Source organism: Protopterus annectens, chromosome 7.part1 (genome assembly GCF_019279795.1).
Source record: "Protopterus annectens isolate FY-2018-M chromosome 7.part1, PAN1.0, whole genome shotgun sequence".
Classification (NCBI taxonomy): Eukaryota; Metazoa; Chordata; order Ceratodontiformes; family Protopteridae; genus Protopterus; species Protopterus annectens.
The window spans coordinates 182,382,805-182,403,078 of record NC_056740.1 but is presented as its reverse complement, the minus strand read 5'-3'; the positions used below and the strand labels follow the sequence as shown (position 1 = coordinate 182,403,078).

At 40.0% G+C, this 20,274-nt stretch overlaps 1 protein-coding gene across 2 annotated transcripts in view; it reads right to left on the bottom strand.

Annotated features, from left to right (window-relative positions):
- The window catches only part of PLXND1 (plexin D1), an 817,829-nt gene that overhangs the window by 474,021 nt on the left and 323,534 nt on the right, over nt 1–20,274 (bottom strand). For both annotated transcript variants that reach the window (XM_044078628.1, XM_044078629.1), the window contains exon 4: nt 14,761–14,861. In XM_044078628.1, the coding sequence (XP_043934563.1) occupies nt 14,761–14,861 (101 nt within the window). The remainder of the gene's footprint in view (nt 1–14,760; nt 14,862–20,274) is intronic.

Sequence of the window (20,274 nt, the reverse complement as noted above, 5' to 3'; positions counted from 1 at the left end):
TCAAAAGTGCTTGTAGTAGGGCCCTGTTTATCTTTGTTCCTCATTTCATCATACAGGCCTCTTGTAGGCCTTAATTTCCAGCAAAAAAACAAAAGGTAAATATATGACAAGTCCTTTTTAGGATCACAATAACGCTTGGATTTTTCTTTGTTAGCGGGTATATCACACTGAAAAAATTAAATGCATTCAATAACTTTAATGTATCACCTCCAGCGAGGTGAAGAAAACTAGTACCCTGCACGGCCTTACTTTACTCTGCAGTGTCATGTGCAGGATGTAAAAGCTGCTACAGAGAGAGTAGAACCACTGATGCCATAATAAATTTGTAGTATACTTGAAAGAAAATAGTGGCTGAACCTCATTTACTGTAAAGACACACACTTTTCTATTGTACTCTAAAGTTAAGCCACTGCTGTTGTAGCTTTCAAACTGCTGTGCTGTGGTTTATTTGACAGTTAATTGTTTTATTTTTTAAATATTTACTCAGTTTGTCAGTTAAATTGCCTCACCCATTTGACACCATGTTTTTCATTCTTTTGCTTTGGTTATCACTTTTTTAATCCCGTTTTGTTGTTTTTACTCATCTACTGGCTTTAGTTGTTTTTGATTTCAGGTTTCACACAGTACTCAAGTGGTAGACTTTTGGTTGCGCCATTTCTTTCTATTGGTTTCCAGTTGTTGGTAGTAGTGTGAATGAAAATTTTGTCTTCTAGGGAAGTACTTACTCAGACTTCCCACACTGGCCAGTAAAGTCAATTCCACAAGTGCAGCTCATTTCAGTGTGATACTGGGAAGCTTCCAGATTGATCTGAGTCTATCATTAACTGACTATCTGACAGGAACATATAGACACAGAGGACGCATTATTGGATGTGTCTATTAATTTAACTAAAATGGCAGCAAGTGTAGAAGCAGGAAGAATAACGGAGAGAGAAAGTGTGTGTGTGTGTGTGTGTGTGTGTGTGTGTGTGTGTGTGTGTGTGTGTGTGTGTGTGTGTGTGTGTGTGTGTGTGTGTGCAATTAGAGTTAGACTTAAGGCACGTGCTTTTTATTTTTACTCTGTATTGAATAGTTTCATTAGCGATCTCAAATGGCTGAAGGCCAGATAACAATGAATCCTACTAGGGAAAGGCCAGACAGATGATATCCCAAAAAATAAATAAATAAATAAATAAATAAATAAATAAATAAATAAATAAAATAAAAGCCAAAACAAAGTATTCTGAAAAAAATCACATTCACACATGCATCCCTAAATACTCACACACACACACTGATATGTACACAAAGACATACATGTAAACACAAGCTACAAGACATACATGTAAACACAAACTACACTGTCTGTGAAAAATGGAAAAAAATGCAGATATCTACATGTCACACCTCTGCTGCACAGCTGCTGTCACACTGTTATTACATGGAGCTCATACCAACAAAATTACATCATTAGCTAGCTAGTGAAATTAAAATTGCATGTATGTTGTTGATATGTTGTGTAATGTTTTTTTGTACTGATTTTCGATTTAATCAAAGTTAACAATATAACATTGATTAATTATTATATTCTTGGTGTTATTGTATAAACTGTGATGTGCCTGAAAATACTCCACTAAGATCTGTGCACTACTCTGTCAACAAATGAATAAATAAATAAGTACATTTTTGTTTTGTGAATTTAATCTTTAAACAGCAGCCACTGGTCAGGCAAACATATTTTAGTCTACTGAGTATGAAAAATAAATACAGAAATAAAAAGCCACCATATGAATTAATTAAATATTGTGTTTCCTTTTTCTCCAGCATATTTTCTTGGTCCACATAGCAATTTTTTTTCACATCACTCACTCTTGTCCCTTCAGCCAGGACAGGTGTGCCCCTTCTGTGGTACTGTGTCCTTTACTCCTGGAGGGTGCTTTACCTCAAAAGAATTAAATCAGTATGTGTGTATATATGGGTCTACTTCAGAAGAATGAAAAACAAAAGACTGAATCCCAAAAGGCTGAAAATTCAAAATACTGAACACATTTTTAATGCAGGGGCAAGCCCCCCTGCCAGGACTGGCCTTTGGTCAACTGGTGCCCTAGGCAAAAGGGCTCCATAGCACCATCAACACCTCCCGGTGCCCCCATCCTTGTCTACTTACACCATCCAATTTACTGGAAAAGCTCCCCTACTAGAGCAGCGCCCTAGGCGGCCGCCTAGTTGGCCTATGCCTAAGGCCGGCTATGCCCCCTGCACCCCTCACACCCCCGCCTAACTATATATACTAACTCCAAGATCTCACAACAATGGAGAAGGGGCAAATTCCATCATTCAGTATTTTGAATTTTCAGTCTTTTGTTTTTCCAGACTGCTGAAGTAGACCAGTATATATATATATATATATATATATATATATATATATATATATATATATATAGATTTACTATCAAAACGTCGCAGGACAAAATAATTCCTGCTCAGAGCACAGAATAAAAAGTATGAAAAAAAAGCATTCAACACATCACAATATTGAGTCAGCTGAATGAATTCAGCAGATTCGACATTAAAATCGAACATATCACATGATATCTGTGTAGGAGCACAGGTACACTAAACTTCTACACCTCACATCACGTTTTTTCAGGGGGCAAGCCCCTCTGTACCCCCCAAATCCTCTGTTAACTATATATTCCAACTTGGAGATTGCACTACAGTGAGGAAAGGGATGAATTTCCCAAACCGCTCTGTACCGCAATTTCTGTACAGTACTACAAGTTCATATCAATCAATGCTGATATGAACTTTCAATACAGAGATGTTCAGCAAGATGGGCATTCCAACATCCATCTTTTGAGTTTTCCATCTGTGGAGCATCTCCCAATTTTATTAGCAAACTATATATATATATATATATATATATATATATATATATGTATACACACACACACACACACACACACACACACACACACACACACACACACACACACACACACACACACACACACACACATGCCCGCGCTTGCAAGTGCGTGCACAGAGAGAGAGAGAGAGAGAGAGAGAGAGAAAGAGCACAGCACCCAGTGCAAACTGTTTAGTCAGACTGATAGATTGGGTCTGATTCCAAAAGACTTGTTCTCCGTGTAACTGACCATTTACACAGTGAGGGCAGGTCTTTTGGAATCTGCTCCCTGGTGTAAGTCTGTTTATAGATAGGCCTTATGCATAAATAAATCACTTGCACTGAGAGCAAGTCTTTAGGAATCAGGGCAGACTTACCCTGAGAGCAACTATTTTGGAATCTGGCCCATTGTTTTACTCATGTTTTTGTTTCTGCAGCCACTATCTGATTAAAGGCTCCTGTGTTAGTGATGTAAAACAAATTAGGCTAGCCTAGGTTAGGTACTATAAAGGCTATTACTGTTTTCCTCTCTTCCTTATGCAATGGCACATACAACAAAAATACTGTTTTTAAATATAATTGTTAAAATAAATGAAACAATGTCTCAAGTAGGAGTTACCTAATCATGATGAAAATGCTCAGTGAATTTTTACTGTCTCTCATTATTAGAATTATATGGATGAACATCATGCTATCAAAGAAAAAGATGTTCCATTTCATTTACTGCCAGCAGTTCTGTAGCAAGCAGACAGTGAAACTCTACTGCGTCTTCTGCTACTTTTAATGAAGCCTTCCTACAGGTATCTGTTTCAGATTTAGTTTTAAAGCCAATGATCTCAATTTGTATATCTGTCCTGGAGATATGCATAAACACAGCCACATACATACATACATACATACATACATACATATACTGACACTCCCCCAGTTGTCCTCTTAAAAAAGGTCTATTATTTTGGAAATAACGGGGAATGCATCATTTTAGCCATGTTAAGTAACAGGGCCATTCATGCCAATTTATGCAGTCAAGCAATTTCATCATTTAGTTTTATCTTCCTTGCAAAAAATGTAATGCCTAAAAATTATGCCTTGATATTTGGATAATTACTCAATTTTTTTGGAAAGATGTGTAAACTATCTGTTATGCAGCAGTTGATATGTTTCATTTTTCTGGCAGACCATTAAGCAACGTACTTGTCTTGGCACAAAGGGTACATATCACAGAAAGTGGCATCCTTAATCAGTAAATTTATGTCCTCAGGTAATGTTGAGTGGTGCAGTCAGGAATGGTGGTAAACAACCCCTGGACAGGTAGCCCTGCTCTTTGCATCATATGCACAGCTGACCACATACGAGCACATTCTGTTCAAGGATTAAAGCAAAATTTGTGTCTCTGATGTTGTCTATATGTCTAAGAGACTGAATAGTCTGCAAATATTATTTAAGAACCAAGTGTAATTGCAGACCTTCTGTGCTTTAAATAATGGAGAGCTCTGATAGACAAGACTACAGAAAAGTAAATCTTATCTGCTACCAAGATTACCAATTTTGTTTTTATAAGGAAATAGAGTTTCTTAAAGCTGGGGGAGCTATTTGACTGGCTTGCAGAAATGACTGTTTTAGAGTTCTGCTTACAGTCTTGGGGGTATAGAGGTGCTCATGTTCTGAAAATTAAGTAATATTTTTCCCTCTTTTTGCAGTTTTTAAATTCTGAAAGTTATTAGTCATGAAAGCAATGACTCTGGACTGTGGTTTGTGAGTCCTGAAGAACTGGTATCTCTACAAATGGAAAAACATTGTATTGTAACCCATTAAACAGCCTCTCACAGATGCCTTTTTCAAAAAGTTATATCTTCTGCAAGTGACCCTGAGTAAAATAATTTTCTGTTATCCCAACACATTTCCTGTGAGGAGGGGGAATGCATCTATTGCCCATAGAAGTTATCAAAAAAGAATGACAAGACAACCAAATTACATATTCTGGTAGGCTTATGGGAGATAAATGCTTTTAGTTTGGTTCCTACTTTGGTGCTGCCTGTCTTCAGGTGAATCATACAGCTGCATATCTGACAGACTCATTTAGCAATTAATGCTCTGAAGGATAAAAGGTAATGACAGTCAGTTCACTGTTAGGCGAAGCTAGACATCTGCTAGTCTGCCATGATGAATACCAGTGTCTAATGCTGGCACTGCCGACACTGGAGATGATGACAATGATAATGTACAACGCGAACAGTACATAATGTATGTCTGTTATTCATTATCTGGGACACATGCAGTGCTACTGCTGCAGAGGGCAGTATAGTGTTAGGCAAAGCTAGACATCTGCTCATCTGCCATGATGAATACCAGTGTCTAATGCTGGCACTGCCGACACTGGAGATGATGACAATGATAATGTACGAAGCGAACAGTACATAATGTATGTCTGTTATTCATTATCTGGGACACATGCAGTGCTACTGCTGCAGAGGGCAGTATAGTGTTAGGCAAAGCTAGACATCTGCTAGTCTGCCATGATGAATATCAGTGTCTAATGCTGGCACTGCCGACACTGAAGATGATGACAATGATAATGTACAAAGCGAACAGTACATAATGTATGTCTGTTATTCATTATCTGGGACACATGCAGTGCTACTGCTGCAGAGGGCAGTATAGTGTTACTTATGATGGGTATAAATGGTTGACTCTGAGGGGTTCCTATTATGTTGTCGAAAGACAACAATGTTGAACACACAGAAGAGCGAAACCAACGGATATCGACATTTGGATTGTGGGATCACAGTACAATGAGGATTAGAATATTTGCCCTTTCCTTACTGTAGTGCGATCTCGGAGTTGGTATATATATTTAGTGGGGGATGGGGGTGCAGCACCCCACAATAAAAGTTTCAATATTCGGCCATTTCACTTCTCTGAGTGTTCGAATATGAACTAACTCTGAATACAAAGCAGCAATGATTTACTCAATGCCAGCGTTAGTACCTTTAAGCAGCAATGATTTACACAATGCCAGTGTTAGTACCTTTAAGCAGCAATGATTTACACAATGCCAGTGATAGTACCTTTGCAAACAGAAATTCATTTACCATCTCTGGCTCTGATTTCACCTTTGCTGAAGGTGAGACTGATACAGTGATCACCTTTTAAGACATGCAAAAAGGGGGTATTCAAAGTAACAGGTGACTTTATATGAGTGATACCATGCTTTTTTCCCCCTTTCTACAACATACTTTTCGCTCTTCTAATTTGTTTTTTGTCTGTGTTTTTCTCTTCTTTTATGTGGCCAAAATTTCCCTTTTCCAAATTATTTTTCCGTTTTTCTTTTTTATTGTACTTTTGAAGTAAACAGGTTTATATAACAGGAGAGTGTGTTGTCAGAATTTCCCTTTTCCAAATTATTTTTCCATTTTTCTTTTTTATTGAACTTTTTAAGTAAACAGGTTTATATAGCAGGAGAGTCAGGTTTTAACAGTTGCTTACTACACTCAGCAAATTCAGGCAGTGAGACAAGTTATGCTCTGGCCTCATTTCAAATGGACGTCTTAAAATAAATCTGTCTTGAGACCAATCTGATGTTCGTACTAGCCATGCATTCACTTACTTGTGATCTTCACCATACAAAAGGACTCAATGTAAAATTTGCACAAATATAATATACATAATGGAAAATAATTTAATAAATGTGAATAGTCCTGTGAATTAACTAAAAAACTAGAACTTGATATTTTAGTGACAAAAGCTAATCTTATTAAAACAATGTACATCCTTAGCACTTTCACTTCCCTCAAACAAATAAAAGTCAGGTAAACCAGTTACACTTTCCTTTGTCCAACAAAAGTAAATGTAATGAGAGGTTAGTTACAAAAATAATAAGAATGTATTGGTTAGCATGAAGAGCATGAAAACACTGCAGCAAATTTGGTTTGGCAAATAATATGAAGAAAACCAGACCTCACATAAAAACCAAGTAGCAAGTCTGCAGAGACTATGACCAGTTACAAACTCACAAATGTGTATTCCAATTCAGAAAAGTAGCAAGAGAAACTTGTAAAGATTAGCTCCTTTGTTTATTCCATAACAAAGTTCATTAGATGGAATTGAGATACACATTTGTGAGTTTGTGACTGGTCAGAGTCTGTGCAGACTTGCTACTTTTCTTTCTTGGCAAATAAATCTTTGTTCTGACCACTTCTGAAGCAGAGGCCACTAGGTAGCAACTAAGAAACGTGATCAGATGTGCCTGTTGTTCTGATCACTCAGTATAACTTTACGAGACTTATTTTCACATGGACCTTTGCAGTATCAGTCTTTATTTTTTCCCATGTTTGAAGAAACTATCATTCTCTGACTGGTTATATAGAAAAAATAGATTATTGAAAGAATGTCCAGACTTCTGAATTTCTACTTTTTTCAGAACATATCACATAAACACCGGCTTTAATCTGGAGAGCATGTGGCCAAGTGCCATTACCTCAATGGCTGGGATTCATAACCATTTTGTGTAGTACACGATCCACCTTTGTATGAGAGGCAGATTTATCGCAGTTCACAGTGGCAAGTGGTGTGAAGGAGGCTTGAAGACAACACTGTGGAAAATGGCTTATACAAATGACTCCATAATAATACGCAAATGAAGATGCACAATCTAATCAGTGCCTAATGTGTGACTTTAAAAGTAAGTTGTTATTCAGAGTGACACAGAGCAAGTTGTACAGCAGCATAAGAGTAAGCAGGACATGGAAACTTTCAAAATTACAACAAGCGGACATGCTTGGTGCAGGAATGGCATTTGTGACATAGCACTTGGTGACTATAAGCACCTCAGTCTCATACCAGTTGATGAAATACAGCAGCAGGTGGCACAAATGAAAATGATGACATCACTTGATTACATGCCACCACCTTAAAATTCAGCAGCTGAATGACCATTTTTGTGTGGCCAGAGGTATACAGGAGTGGTTGACATTTATTACCTACTCAAAAGATGGGGAAGAATGTAGGTAGTAAGGTATGGGTAGCTCTGATCACATTTACTACAGGAATCTTCCAGAGATAAATGAGTACACATTGGATACATTGGAGGTGCTCAGACTGTAGAATATTTACTTTTTTTTTGCTATGAATGCTGATGACAGCCAACCCTGTGTGTGATTTGTAAGACACTGCCCATCTCCTCAAAGTACTGGGTGCCATATCTTGCACACGTGTTGCAACAAAGACCCCGCTATATGTCTGAGGACAATGGAATGTCAATAGGAAGGGCTACCATTCCATAAACTGCCAGGCAGTGAGCAACACACGGGGGGGGGGGTGATTATTAGTGTGACTGCACAGCTCCACAGCAGTGCTCATGATATCCATATATGGCATAAAACTCATCTATATTATCTTTTCCTACACAGGTATATTCTACATGGCTCCTTAGTGGTAAGTGTATCTGCTGTGGGAAGAAAACATACACATGCATATATCTCTACATCTATCTATATATAAATATAGATAAATATAAGTATATACATACATATAGACATATACATGCATACATATATATATATATATATATATATATATATATATATATATATATACATATATATATATATATGTGTGTGTGTGTGTGTGTGTATATAATATACGTAGAGAAAAAGATATAAGATTGTTTGTACTCATCACTTGTCCCCACCACCACCACATGTTTGTGCTCAGTTTCAGGTGATGCAGGACACCTATTTGATCCCTGGTTGTGGTTGATGAAAACCATAATGAACCTACATAATATCACTGAACAGCAGTATACAACCACTCATGTGCAAACCATCAGCATCACTGAGTGTGTGTTTAACCTACTGAAGCCAGAGTTCCACTACCTGGACACCTCTGGGGGGCTCTGCTGTTGCCTCTGCCACCATTTGCAAGATGGTCATAACATGTTGCATGCTGCTTAACAGAATTACCAAGAAGCAGGTAGACCATACTTCTATCTGGGGAGCCTCCAGACCCACTGTTGTTGCCCCAGTCATAATCAGTACTTGAGATCCAGGCTAAGAGACACCATGAAGCAACCACTTCATACTCCCCATATGACTATAGACATAGTAAGTGGCTATTAAGGCAAAATGACAGTGTCAAGTCCAGGTGTATGACCTCGTGATGTGCATACAATAACAGTGTGGTGTCTTACAGAGTAAACATGATGCATGCAGTGTTAGTTAAAGACTATGCTGGGCAGTGCACAGTCAAGTCATACTCTGCATCAGACATCTCCAACATGCACTATACAGGAGGGAGGGCATAGTGGGTCACAGACATCATCATTTCCACAGGTGGTAATTAAAGGAAACAATGACACATAGTCTACTGGCAACAGATATTCTATGTCAAAGGGAATGTTCAACAATACCAGACAGCGGGTGGCACTACTGCTCTGTGACACAGAACAGAAGGTGCTATTAAGAATTTGGGATATGGAACCATTACACTGGCTTGTTGTGGTGTCACTACAGGCCTGCCCATGACAGGAAAGTTGTGCTACAACAGGACTGAGACATGCATGTACACTGCTGGGACAACTTTCTACCCTTGGAGGTTTGCAGTCATTACTGCCCATGATATCGGAAGGGACAGTGACAGACCCCTAAATCTGCAGCAGCAGACTGTGTACCATGTGATGGCCTCCCAACACGACCACCATTCAAACATACTCAGTCCTTATCACAGACAATACTGCCGGACAGGACATTTATTGTCGCACTTACTCTCCTCCACATGGAGATATGACAGTAACAATGTGCTACCACTGTACTCATGGGCCCTAGTATGGCATAATTCCAAAACATTATGGCCTCATCAGGAAGTCTTAAGTGATAGGTGACAGCCTCACAGAAGCTGCACAGTACACCAATCATCTCTGTGTTGTCCCGGGTATCAGCAGACAGTGCCTAGATGGCAGACCTACAAATCTATTGATTGAGCCCTAGTACTTCCTACACATCAGGGGCTGGCTGTGCCATATGACAGCATTGGGCTTTCCTTCTAGGCTGCCATTTGGTGGATATATCCACAATGGAGGCAGTGTGCTTCTCTGCTGGTGCTGAAGCCACATAGGTAACATTACTGGAGCTGTCAGTCACAAGGGAGAGGATAGTGAGCAGTTTGTTTGTAGATGCAGTAATTTAGGTGTGCTCAAGACTATACCTTCACCCTGTAAAATGGGTGAAGGACCATCCAGGAGACAAACAGACATGCTTTGTCTGTATGTCATGTGACTGTGACCTGATTATTGTCAGACTCTGCAGAGGTGCTGACATCAGCGTGCTGTCCTGTCCCACCCTGTACAAGTGTAACCACAATAGTATTCAAACCTGTAACTATACAGTACAAGGCAGAACCGAGTGAATCTGATTATCCCTCCTACATGGGAGTACCTGGCTTATTTGTGTAAATAGTGTTACATACTGTGCTAATACAGAACAGATGCATACTTCCACTGGAATCTCATATTCTTGCATACCTGATATACCTGTGAGAAACCTAAGTAGTGGGATTGGTTGCCTGATACCACACAGTACATGGTTGCTTTACAGACATGCTCTCCCTCTGAGACATGTAAAGGTTGTCTACTCCTGGAGGCTGTGTCCACTTCTCCAAATATGACTCATGCACCACCACTATCAATCATCCCAAGGCAGGGATACTAGGAACTTCTCCTTGCCAGTTAGGCCTGCATTGAGAAGTGGTCCCTTCCACTGGCTGACCTATTTTCTGCTATTTTGGCTGATAATGCTGGTGACACACCTCTGACACTGTTGTGCTGTGCAGTTCTCTGTACTAACAGCATTGATGTCGTAGGTCACGTTCTCCCAGATATAGTCCTGCAAAAGTTGATAAGTAAGGCCTCTTCCTAATAGGAAGTGCCAAGGAGTTCTGAGAATTTATAGCAGGATGTTATTTTCAGCTCAGCTGAATTTGTTTAATCACTGCTATCTACATCTAATGGAGGACATGAGGAAACATATGGGAAGAAGACACATATCTCCAGGCTAGTGACTGCTGGGTACAGTAAGCTAGCAATAAAAAACAAAGGCATGCCATCAGCATACACAACAATACAGTTATGGACAGAGATAAGTACACTATTTTTTCCACAGATATATGATGTGTTGTGGACAGTGGGGTAATCCATATGAACACTGTTTGTGCCACAAATATGCTGTGTTGTGGACAATGGGGTAATCCATATAATATGCATATTTTTGTTCAGATGGAATCACTGCTGTACAAGAACAAATGGGGCTGTACAGTTGAAACAGTGATGTTCCCTAACTTTATGGGTTGGTGACACTAGTGTTGTAACCTACAATAGTGGATGCCTTTGGTGCAATACTGGGTTTGCACCTGCAGGGCCAACAGCAGTTGTTTAGACAGTGTAGACTCACAGCATATATGTGTATGATGGACATGGTGGGTATGCTGGTACATATGTTATCTATAGGCTGTGTGGTGGAATGCAGTACAAGCAAACAATAGTAGCGATTGAGATATTTACCTGTACTCATTGTTACAGGCGTGGGCTTACATTTATAGCATGCCGGAAATGTACCTGCTACTATGCTACTGCAGAAGACTGTGTCATTTCCTAGGCTGTGTCTTTTGATTACTGCTTTTCTGCTATTAGAAAGTTACTTCAAACTGCTGTATTGATGCTGTGCCACCTTTTTCATTGTGTGATTTGCCTTGCAAAGTAGTGGAACATCTGATTAAGCAGCAGGGAAATGCCATTTTGATTGACATGTATGTTAATGAGACTAAGTTCTGCATATGTCTATGAACTGATAAATTACATTGAAGTGTAACTGTGACATAATTTATAGCTAGGCTGCATACCATATCACCAGCAGACTGCATACCATATCACCAATAGACTATGGGTGAGGGATTTGCATGCTGAATGTGTATGTATACATGCTAAGCTGCACTGCTCATGACGCAGTCTGAGTCCCAAGGCACCATCTTGTTTTACAGGACATTTATGGAAATGGCTACTGATGCTACTACCTTGCAGAGCATGCCTACCTATTGTCTCACGGAGAGCAAGACAATGCTGTTTCTCTGCACATCTTGTTCAGGGACTAGCTGCTGGGTCTCTCCCATAGTTCATTTTATAAAGCTCATGCTTTCTATGACCTTGCTGAACTGCTCAATGATGCTACCTTCAACTGCAGGTTGATACAATGACCTGTGACACCTCCGCCCTGAAGATCTTTAGCCGTGAGAAATGCAGTGTAGGTAGGAAAGACAAGAATGGATTTAAGAATTTGTAGTAGCTACTGCTTTCCAAACTGTGCTTGTAACCTTTTTCCTGTCATTTAAAGCTGTGTTTCTAATAAAGGCTATTTCTTCTGATAGATTCCTCAATCTAACAGGTGGGCTACTGGGGGGGGGGGGGACTGTATGAGTGGTGTTTCTGTTTCCTGCCTATCTGTTGTGGCAATGCTGTTCAATGTGGAATACTGCCTAGCTGTTGGTCTGTGTGGCTGTGAGCCTCATGTCAGGTTTCTGGTATCTGTGGAACTGTAGACTTGTTGTGAAGTTGTGGGCACTTTTCCATATACTTGCTGTGATGCAAACATGTGGCACTGTAGCTTAGTTGTGTAGTTGTGCGCATAGTTACATGCATCTTCAATAATGCACATATCTGTAGGGCTCTAGTGCTACACTGTAGTTTTTATATCTCACCTGCACCTAAGTGAGACAGCTGATTTAGTCTTTGTGTCTTTCAGCAAGGGCAAATAGTGAAGCAAGTCAGGCTGGCTGCTGCAGGTGGCAGCTATGATTTGCAGCATAGCATACTCAATGTGGCATGTACCTACAAAGCTGTGCATTTGGCAGGATGTGTTCAGTAATGTTATCCTTCCCCTTTTATCTCCATCCTGCATGTCAAGGTATCAAGGAACCACAGGAATGCTAGCTATCACAAGCTTCTGCCCATTTCTGTGGGGGATGAGAAGGCACAGAATGCCTCCTGGCGGAGGTTCCAACCTTTCCTAGGCAGGTAACTCAGCTTCATTGTCTGCTGTGGCTCAGTTATTAGTCTAGCATGAGCTGCAGGAGAGTTGATACTAGGATGACCCACTGAGTGGATGCTAGAATGTCCATAAAGGAGTGCACAGCAGATGCACTTGATTGGCAGACCTCAGTCATCAGGCTACCAGAGCAGGGTGTAGCCCTTGTTATCTGCCATGGAGACTCACCTGAGCTATCATGTGAGTCAAACTGACATTCCCCTGGGCTGGTCAGCAGCAAGCATGCTGGTTGTACCCCATCCTAACCTTAGTCTCTTGTACCTCTAGCTTATTGTGCCACAACCCATCCCTTGAGCATTGGCTACTCCTCCCCATCACAATTTATCAACTCTCTGTTTACTTCTGTCTGCTGACATCTCTGTTTCCTATTGTGTGCATCCAGCTCTAACAATATTGAGGAGGGAATATTGAAAGTCTATGTGAGTACCTCTGCTTGCAATATTTCCCATTTCCCATGATCTTATACTCCCCTTTGTTCCCCTTTCATGGAACCAGTAAGAGGTCACATGACAAGGTACATGACAGCACACATCTGCATTTTGCTGCAGCTTACTTCAGTGCTTGTAGACAGCTTGTTCCAGGAAGTACTGGCTCATGTTAACTACTGTGTTCAAGTCTCATAAGATCAGCTCTAGCCTGTACATACAGTTTAGTGCTTGTTCTGTTCTACTTTGATTGACATGTGGCTTTTTACCCATGTTCCAGTTTTGACATTGGGACATAGCTAACTCTTTAGCCAAACAGATTGTCAATATGTTTATGTTCATATACAATCTACATGGCCATACACTACCAGCTGCAGCACAAACCTTGCAGAGACATGAAGTGCATGTCTAGGAATCTTGGCCAGTAGTGTAACCCTTATCATTTACTAAGCTCTTAAAGAGGCAAATGGTTGAAAATATATTTATAAAGTAACCAAGATAAAACAATCAGTTCTAACATATACAAGCATAGGTTCATAGGTTCACAGGTTGGTACTATCGGCCCTAGGGCCTATGCAAGCCTAGCCATAACAATTCCCTGGATATTTCTTCCCACAATATTTACTTCTCTGGGCCCCTGTCTACCACGGTGACTGACATGATCCCCAGGGTGAATTTCCTAGCTCCCATCCAATCATCAAGGTTCCTTTTGAAGAGGGCCAATGAGGCACTCTGCTTGACATGTATGGGCAGTCTATTCCAGAGTATGGGGAGTCTCTGGGTCAGGAACCTATCCCTCCAGCATGTTTTGTAAATAAAAAGTCTATAATGAAAGAAAAAAATGCATCTCTTTTAAAAGGACTCATTAATAGTTAGTTTAAATAATGGTTGATTTGCTACTTTTTCATTTGCATTTTGCCCTAATGGTCCTTAAAGAACCAATTTGTTCACCAGTTTTACAAATTAAACATTAAAATCAGAATAATTCATTTAAAAGGGTGTATTGTTTGTTATTGCAAACTGATGAGTGATCCCCAAAATTCTGACAAAATTGATATAATTGGGACAACAACTTAAACAAATCAAACAAAAAGTGCACAAAAATATGCAACCTTTTACAAACAGTAGACACATAAATAGTAGCTCTTAAGCTACTTGTTAGGAAACAAAATATTTTTTCTCCTGCAACATATACAGCCTGTAACTTTTTGTCACATCTTGATTAATCAGGTCTTTCACATACTGGTGTAAAATTGACCTGATGGCTCAACATAACTGCTTCCTTTGGGCACCCTAAAGAATTTCACACAAAATGAAAAAGCCAAAAACAACAAGCGTATGTTGTTTTCATACAGTTTACCTGCTTTCAAGAGTACACCAACCACAGTAGGCATCAGCAGCTCTTAAGCAGTCCTCGCATGTGGTATAGGCATCACAGTTATCAACCTTTACAAGCATCATCTGCAAAAGAAGGAATTCTTATCATATACATTTATAAAACATTCAGTGCATATTGTAATGATAATTATGATCACTGTAAAAAGGCAGAAATTGAATTCTTACATTCTAAATTATAAATTATTATGTGTGCTGATGTAAACAGAATTAGGAAGGTATAAAATACACATATGATTATTGTAGTGTGTTACATAAAACTGTTACATTTATTAAAAATTGCTCATTTTGTCATTTCTACCAGGTAGCATGGCATTTTTATTACCTTGACCATTGTCATAACAAGCACCTTTTCAGAGCAATACCACCAATGCTAATTAAAAACACAATATTCTGAATTCAAGCAGTACTTGTCTCTGAAACTGACATTCCAATCCTGTGATCAGTCCTGAGAAATGTGGGAAGGGCATCTTTATCTGTACACAACATAGTCAGTTAAATAATATGGTATACTCCTGCAAGGAGATCACTACAATAAAGAAGAGGAATATTTGGTACGGCTCTCATTGTCAGTGACGTGGCCCACACTATCAATGATTTAGAAATGTTGCTGTCCAAGTATGAAAGTCATGCGATCAGGAAGGAGGTTAAGAGATGTCTTTGCTTACTCGGATGACTAAAATATTGGAGAATACCGTGCCTTACAGTGCAAGAACTAAGCTCTTAAGAATAAGTGACACTGACAAGATTTTCTTAGACTGTCTTCTATACATAGTACAAAGCTTTATCACCTAACATTTACTCCTACCAGTCTGACCATTCTATTATACATGTTATTGCAGGAAGGCACAAAAAGGTCATTAAAAAATAAATAACACAGTATACATAGGAACATAATAGGCAACTGATCATAGGGACCATAAGGTGTCTAGGTATATACGCCTTTAAGAAAACAAATTTAAATGGTTTGCCACCCTTTTCGAGCACTTAATAGATTAAGTGAGCAAGGCTGTACATGACAACCCTGGTGTAAATTTGTGTCCACCCAGCCAGTTATCAAGACTAACCTTAAAGGCAGGCAAAGTAGTGCTTTCCTTGACCTGTAGTGGTAACTTATTCCATAGGTAAGGAATATGTCATGTTAGGAACCTATCGTTCCAGTGACTCTTGTTTATTTATTGGTGCACTTTTAAATCCTTAATGTGGGTGTTTGTAGAACCAGAGGTTTGGGAAGAAAGTGGAGGTCAAAAAGGACTGAGGCTTTCATCGTTCAAAAAGCACGATAAAGGTCACCTTAGAACAACCTATAGACTTCTGAGTATAAAGACAGTCCTGCCAATCTATCAGGGTAGTGGAAGGATTTAAGACCTTTAACTTTTGTGGTTATAAATCTTTGTGACTTTTCCATTTGAGCAATATGCTTGGATTTGCACGTACCAATGCGATTATTTTATTCACTAATGGGTCTGATAAGGGAGGAGAGCAGTTGTAGGATGATGTCTTTGGATCTTGAAGATATTTTCTTGGAAATTAACTTGACCAGATAGAAGGATTTCATGAATGTGGTAGAAACATACAAACAAGATGATCAAATGTGAAAAAGCTATCCACACAAGTAATTTGATCTCTTATGACCATATCACTTCAAAGAAAAGTAAGATTTATAACACATCAGCTGGGAACAACATTTCTGCCAAATGCTACAATGCTTCCCTTTTCACTTAGTTTGAGACTATTTTTGATGCATCATGGATGTGCATACACTTCAACTTGATGCATCATGGATGTGCATACACTTCAACTTGCTGGAGATATTTTGTATCAGTGAATCAGCTCTTAACAGTCCCCAGTTTGCAGTCATCAGCAAACTTAGTCAATCACACTTCTTTGATATTGGTTTGGATGCCTGCAAAATAAATGCCAAAGAGAAGATGGCCCTGAACTGATCCCTTTGACACACCATTAGTTACATTTAGAGAGGGAACCACCAACTGTCACAACTTGGGGTCTTTTGGATAGCCAGTTTGCAATGCAGCAGACAATGTAGGGCTTTACATTAAGATCACCTTATATTTCAATAATATCATCATGGGGGGTAGTGTCAAAATCCTTAGCCAGGTTGATATGAGCAGGGTGCACAAAGTCACCACTATCCACAGTCCCTGTAGTCTTTTCATAGAAGCTTACTAGGTTTAGGAGACAGGATCTGCCCTACATAAAACCAAACTGTTTAGGATCCAAACCAGTTAAGTTGAATATTTCTGCATAAATGAGATCTGTATTATATGCTCCATGGCTTTCCATATAATGCTGGCGAGGTTGATGGGTCTGTAATTACCCAGGTCTGTAGAGAGGCCACCTTTATGTGGAGGAGTCACAATGGCCATTCTCCAGGCATCAGTAACAAACCCTTCTATATTTTGAATACTGTAGTTTGTTTTCTTTACCTTGTGTTTTGCTTGCATTCTGTTTAACAGCATATTAAAACTTCAAAAGAGACCACAGCTCTCTCTGTTCTGAGTCAGGCAGAAATAAGAACTGATTAATTAAGGACTCATTCATAAGACAGAAAAGGTCACTTAAGGTTAATCACTTGTTAACAGAGGGGGTGGAGCTAGGAACTAAAATTTCTATTTAAGGAGTAAACTAAAACATTTCAGAGCTTTACCAGAAAGGCTCATCCAGACTCTGCTACACTTTGCTGTGAAGGAAAGGTTAGTTTGCTGTTATTTTTTGTATTTCTGTGTTGTCTTTCTATATTTTGAATACTGTAGTTTGTTTCCTTTACCTTGTGTTTTGCTTGCATTCTGTTTAACAGCATATTAAAACTTCAAAAGAGACCACAGCTCTCTGTTCTGAGTCAGGCAGAATTTTTTCCCTCCCTCCCACCCATTTAAGTTGTCTTGTTAAATACCACTGTCTTTCTAGTTGCCCGCCTCTTATGTTAATCTGACCATATATCTCATTTCTCTCTACTTTCACTGGCTTATGTGAGTAATCACAAAACCATCACTTTTGAAATCCCACCCCTTCAATTATTTAAATTTATTGGCCATCCTACAGTATTTCATAGTACCAAAATACAAAAGTAACCACCCCTTTCAGTCCATCTTGCTGTTTTAAAAATAGTAACTCTCCACTAAACCTTAACTTTTAAACAGGTAAAACTCAAGTTACCTACTTTCATATCTAACTTCTCTAGTGCACACTGCAGAGTGCATTCTTTTCAATCTTACCTTTAAGCATCCCTGTTACTAGCACTTTCTCTAATACCTAAAAAGATCATCTCTACTTGACTCCAAGTAGACTTTTCTCTATCTGTTAAACCTAGCACTTGTTCCTACAGTACTTATTACCTTGATACGGCACTCTTATAGATAGCACCCCAAAAAGGCAAACCCCATTTCTCGGTCACTCACGTCCCCGGAATCTCTTTTAAAGTTTTTTGTCTAGTCCTTCTAGCATGTCGAGGGATCAGTTGCTAGTGTCCTCTCCTGCTCAGCTGGTGAACCTGGGAATATTGAGACAATGTTACAATTGCCTCATGTACACAGACAACCCTCTCCTCCTCCCACAAAACACAAATACATGCGAGAGATGCAACTATACGGCCAAACTGGAGGCTGAGCTCTCTCAACATAGGACTGGCAAGACCAGTCAGGAGGAGAAGGTTACCACACACACTATAGACCCAGTCTCACATAGTACCATCACAACCTCAAATCATACACATAAACACACAAAGACATACTGGCGGCTCTGATCAAAAATCTACCAAAACAGCAGAGGCCACCAAAGCAGACACCCAAACAACCACCACCTCAGAACACAACACCTGCAACACATAGACCTCACAGTCAGAGTGTCAAACAGTCACAGCCCTTAAGGCCAAACACAATGCCAGACACACTAGTCATTGGTGACTCCATAGTCAGACACACTGACGTCCGCTCACCAGACTGAGTAAGGAGAAGGTCACAGTAAGCTGCCTGTCGGGCGCTAGAATCCGCCACATAACGCAAGCACTCAGGTCTCTCAACAGCAGGTACAAATATGACTCAGTCATTGTCCACGCTGGTGTAAAGGACCTGAGACGTGCCTCCGTGGACTACATGAAAAGAGACATTGAGGAGCTCTCTGATTATGTAGCCCAGGCAGGTATGACCCTGACCTTGAGCAGTATCCTACCTTCACCAAGAATGATGCCACAATACAGAGATAAGATGATCAGCTTTAACAATTGGCTTAAACTCTGGTGTCATTCAAAGGGGATCCAATGTCTGTCTGCCTGGGATGACATGCTGGACAAGCCACGCTGCCGCAAGGGACGGCTTGCACCTGTCACCCCTGGGATTCCGGATATTGGCAAAGGCTCTTGCCATCCCCATAGTGCCTTTTTAGGCAAGGCTCAAATTCTAAACCTACCACCCTAGAACACAAAAAAGGAAAAAACTAAGGGTAATGCTGCTCAATGCCAGAAGTCTAAATCTCAAAATGCACGCACTCGAGGCCCTTCTCAGTATGGAGAACATCGATGTCTGTGCAGTGACAGAAACCTGGTTCAAGGCTCCTGAGAGCACCCCAGCACTATCAGGTTTTACCTCTTATCATGCGTTCCGGCCCCAAAATCCGGACAATACCAAGAAAGGAGGGGGGGGTATCCATATTCATCAAAGACACCCACACCTCAAGACTGGTGGCAACGCACGATGCATCGGAGACCATCCAGGTGCAATTAACCATAGGCAAGACTGCTCTGCAAATTGTAGCATGTTACAGGCCACCCTCACAAACTCAGGAACCTCACATGGCCTTCCTGAAAACACTAGAGGGATAAATGTATCACCAAACACCATCATACTAGGTGACTTCAATTACCCTAATATAGACTGGGAACACTACTCAAGCCCAAACACCCTAGCCCAAAAGTTCCTGGAATTCATAAACTCAAATGCCATGGAACAACTAGTCACCATCCCCACAAGAGGAGAAAACATACTTGATCTCATCATCACGAACATGGGAGCACAATGTTCAACACCGAAGTATACCCCTCACTGGTGAGATCAGATCACAAACTAATCTCGCTGGAGGTCCTCATCCCACCCCACCTGAAATAAAAAGACCACAGTAAAGAACTTCTCGAAAGCCGACTTCACACTTCTAAAGACTAGTGTGGTCTCCTTTAAGGCCCCGAGCCGACGGAAAACAGTACTCAAGCCGCTGAATCACTTACAAATGCCTTCTACCAGCACCTGCAGGACTGCATGGATAAGGCAATCCCAAGCAAAACAAAGACTCTTTGTACCAAAGGCAAGCATCCACTCTGGTGGACCCCAGCCATAAACAAACTCTACAACAAAAGGAGGAAGCTACTACAAGATAGAGCAAAATCCTTAAAAGGTAAGACACCCTTGATCACTATAAGTAAAAACTAAGAGCTCTCATAAAATCATCCAAAGCAAATTTTGAGAGAAAA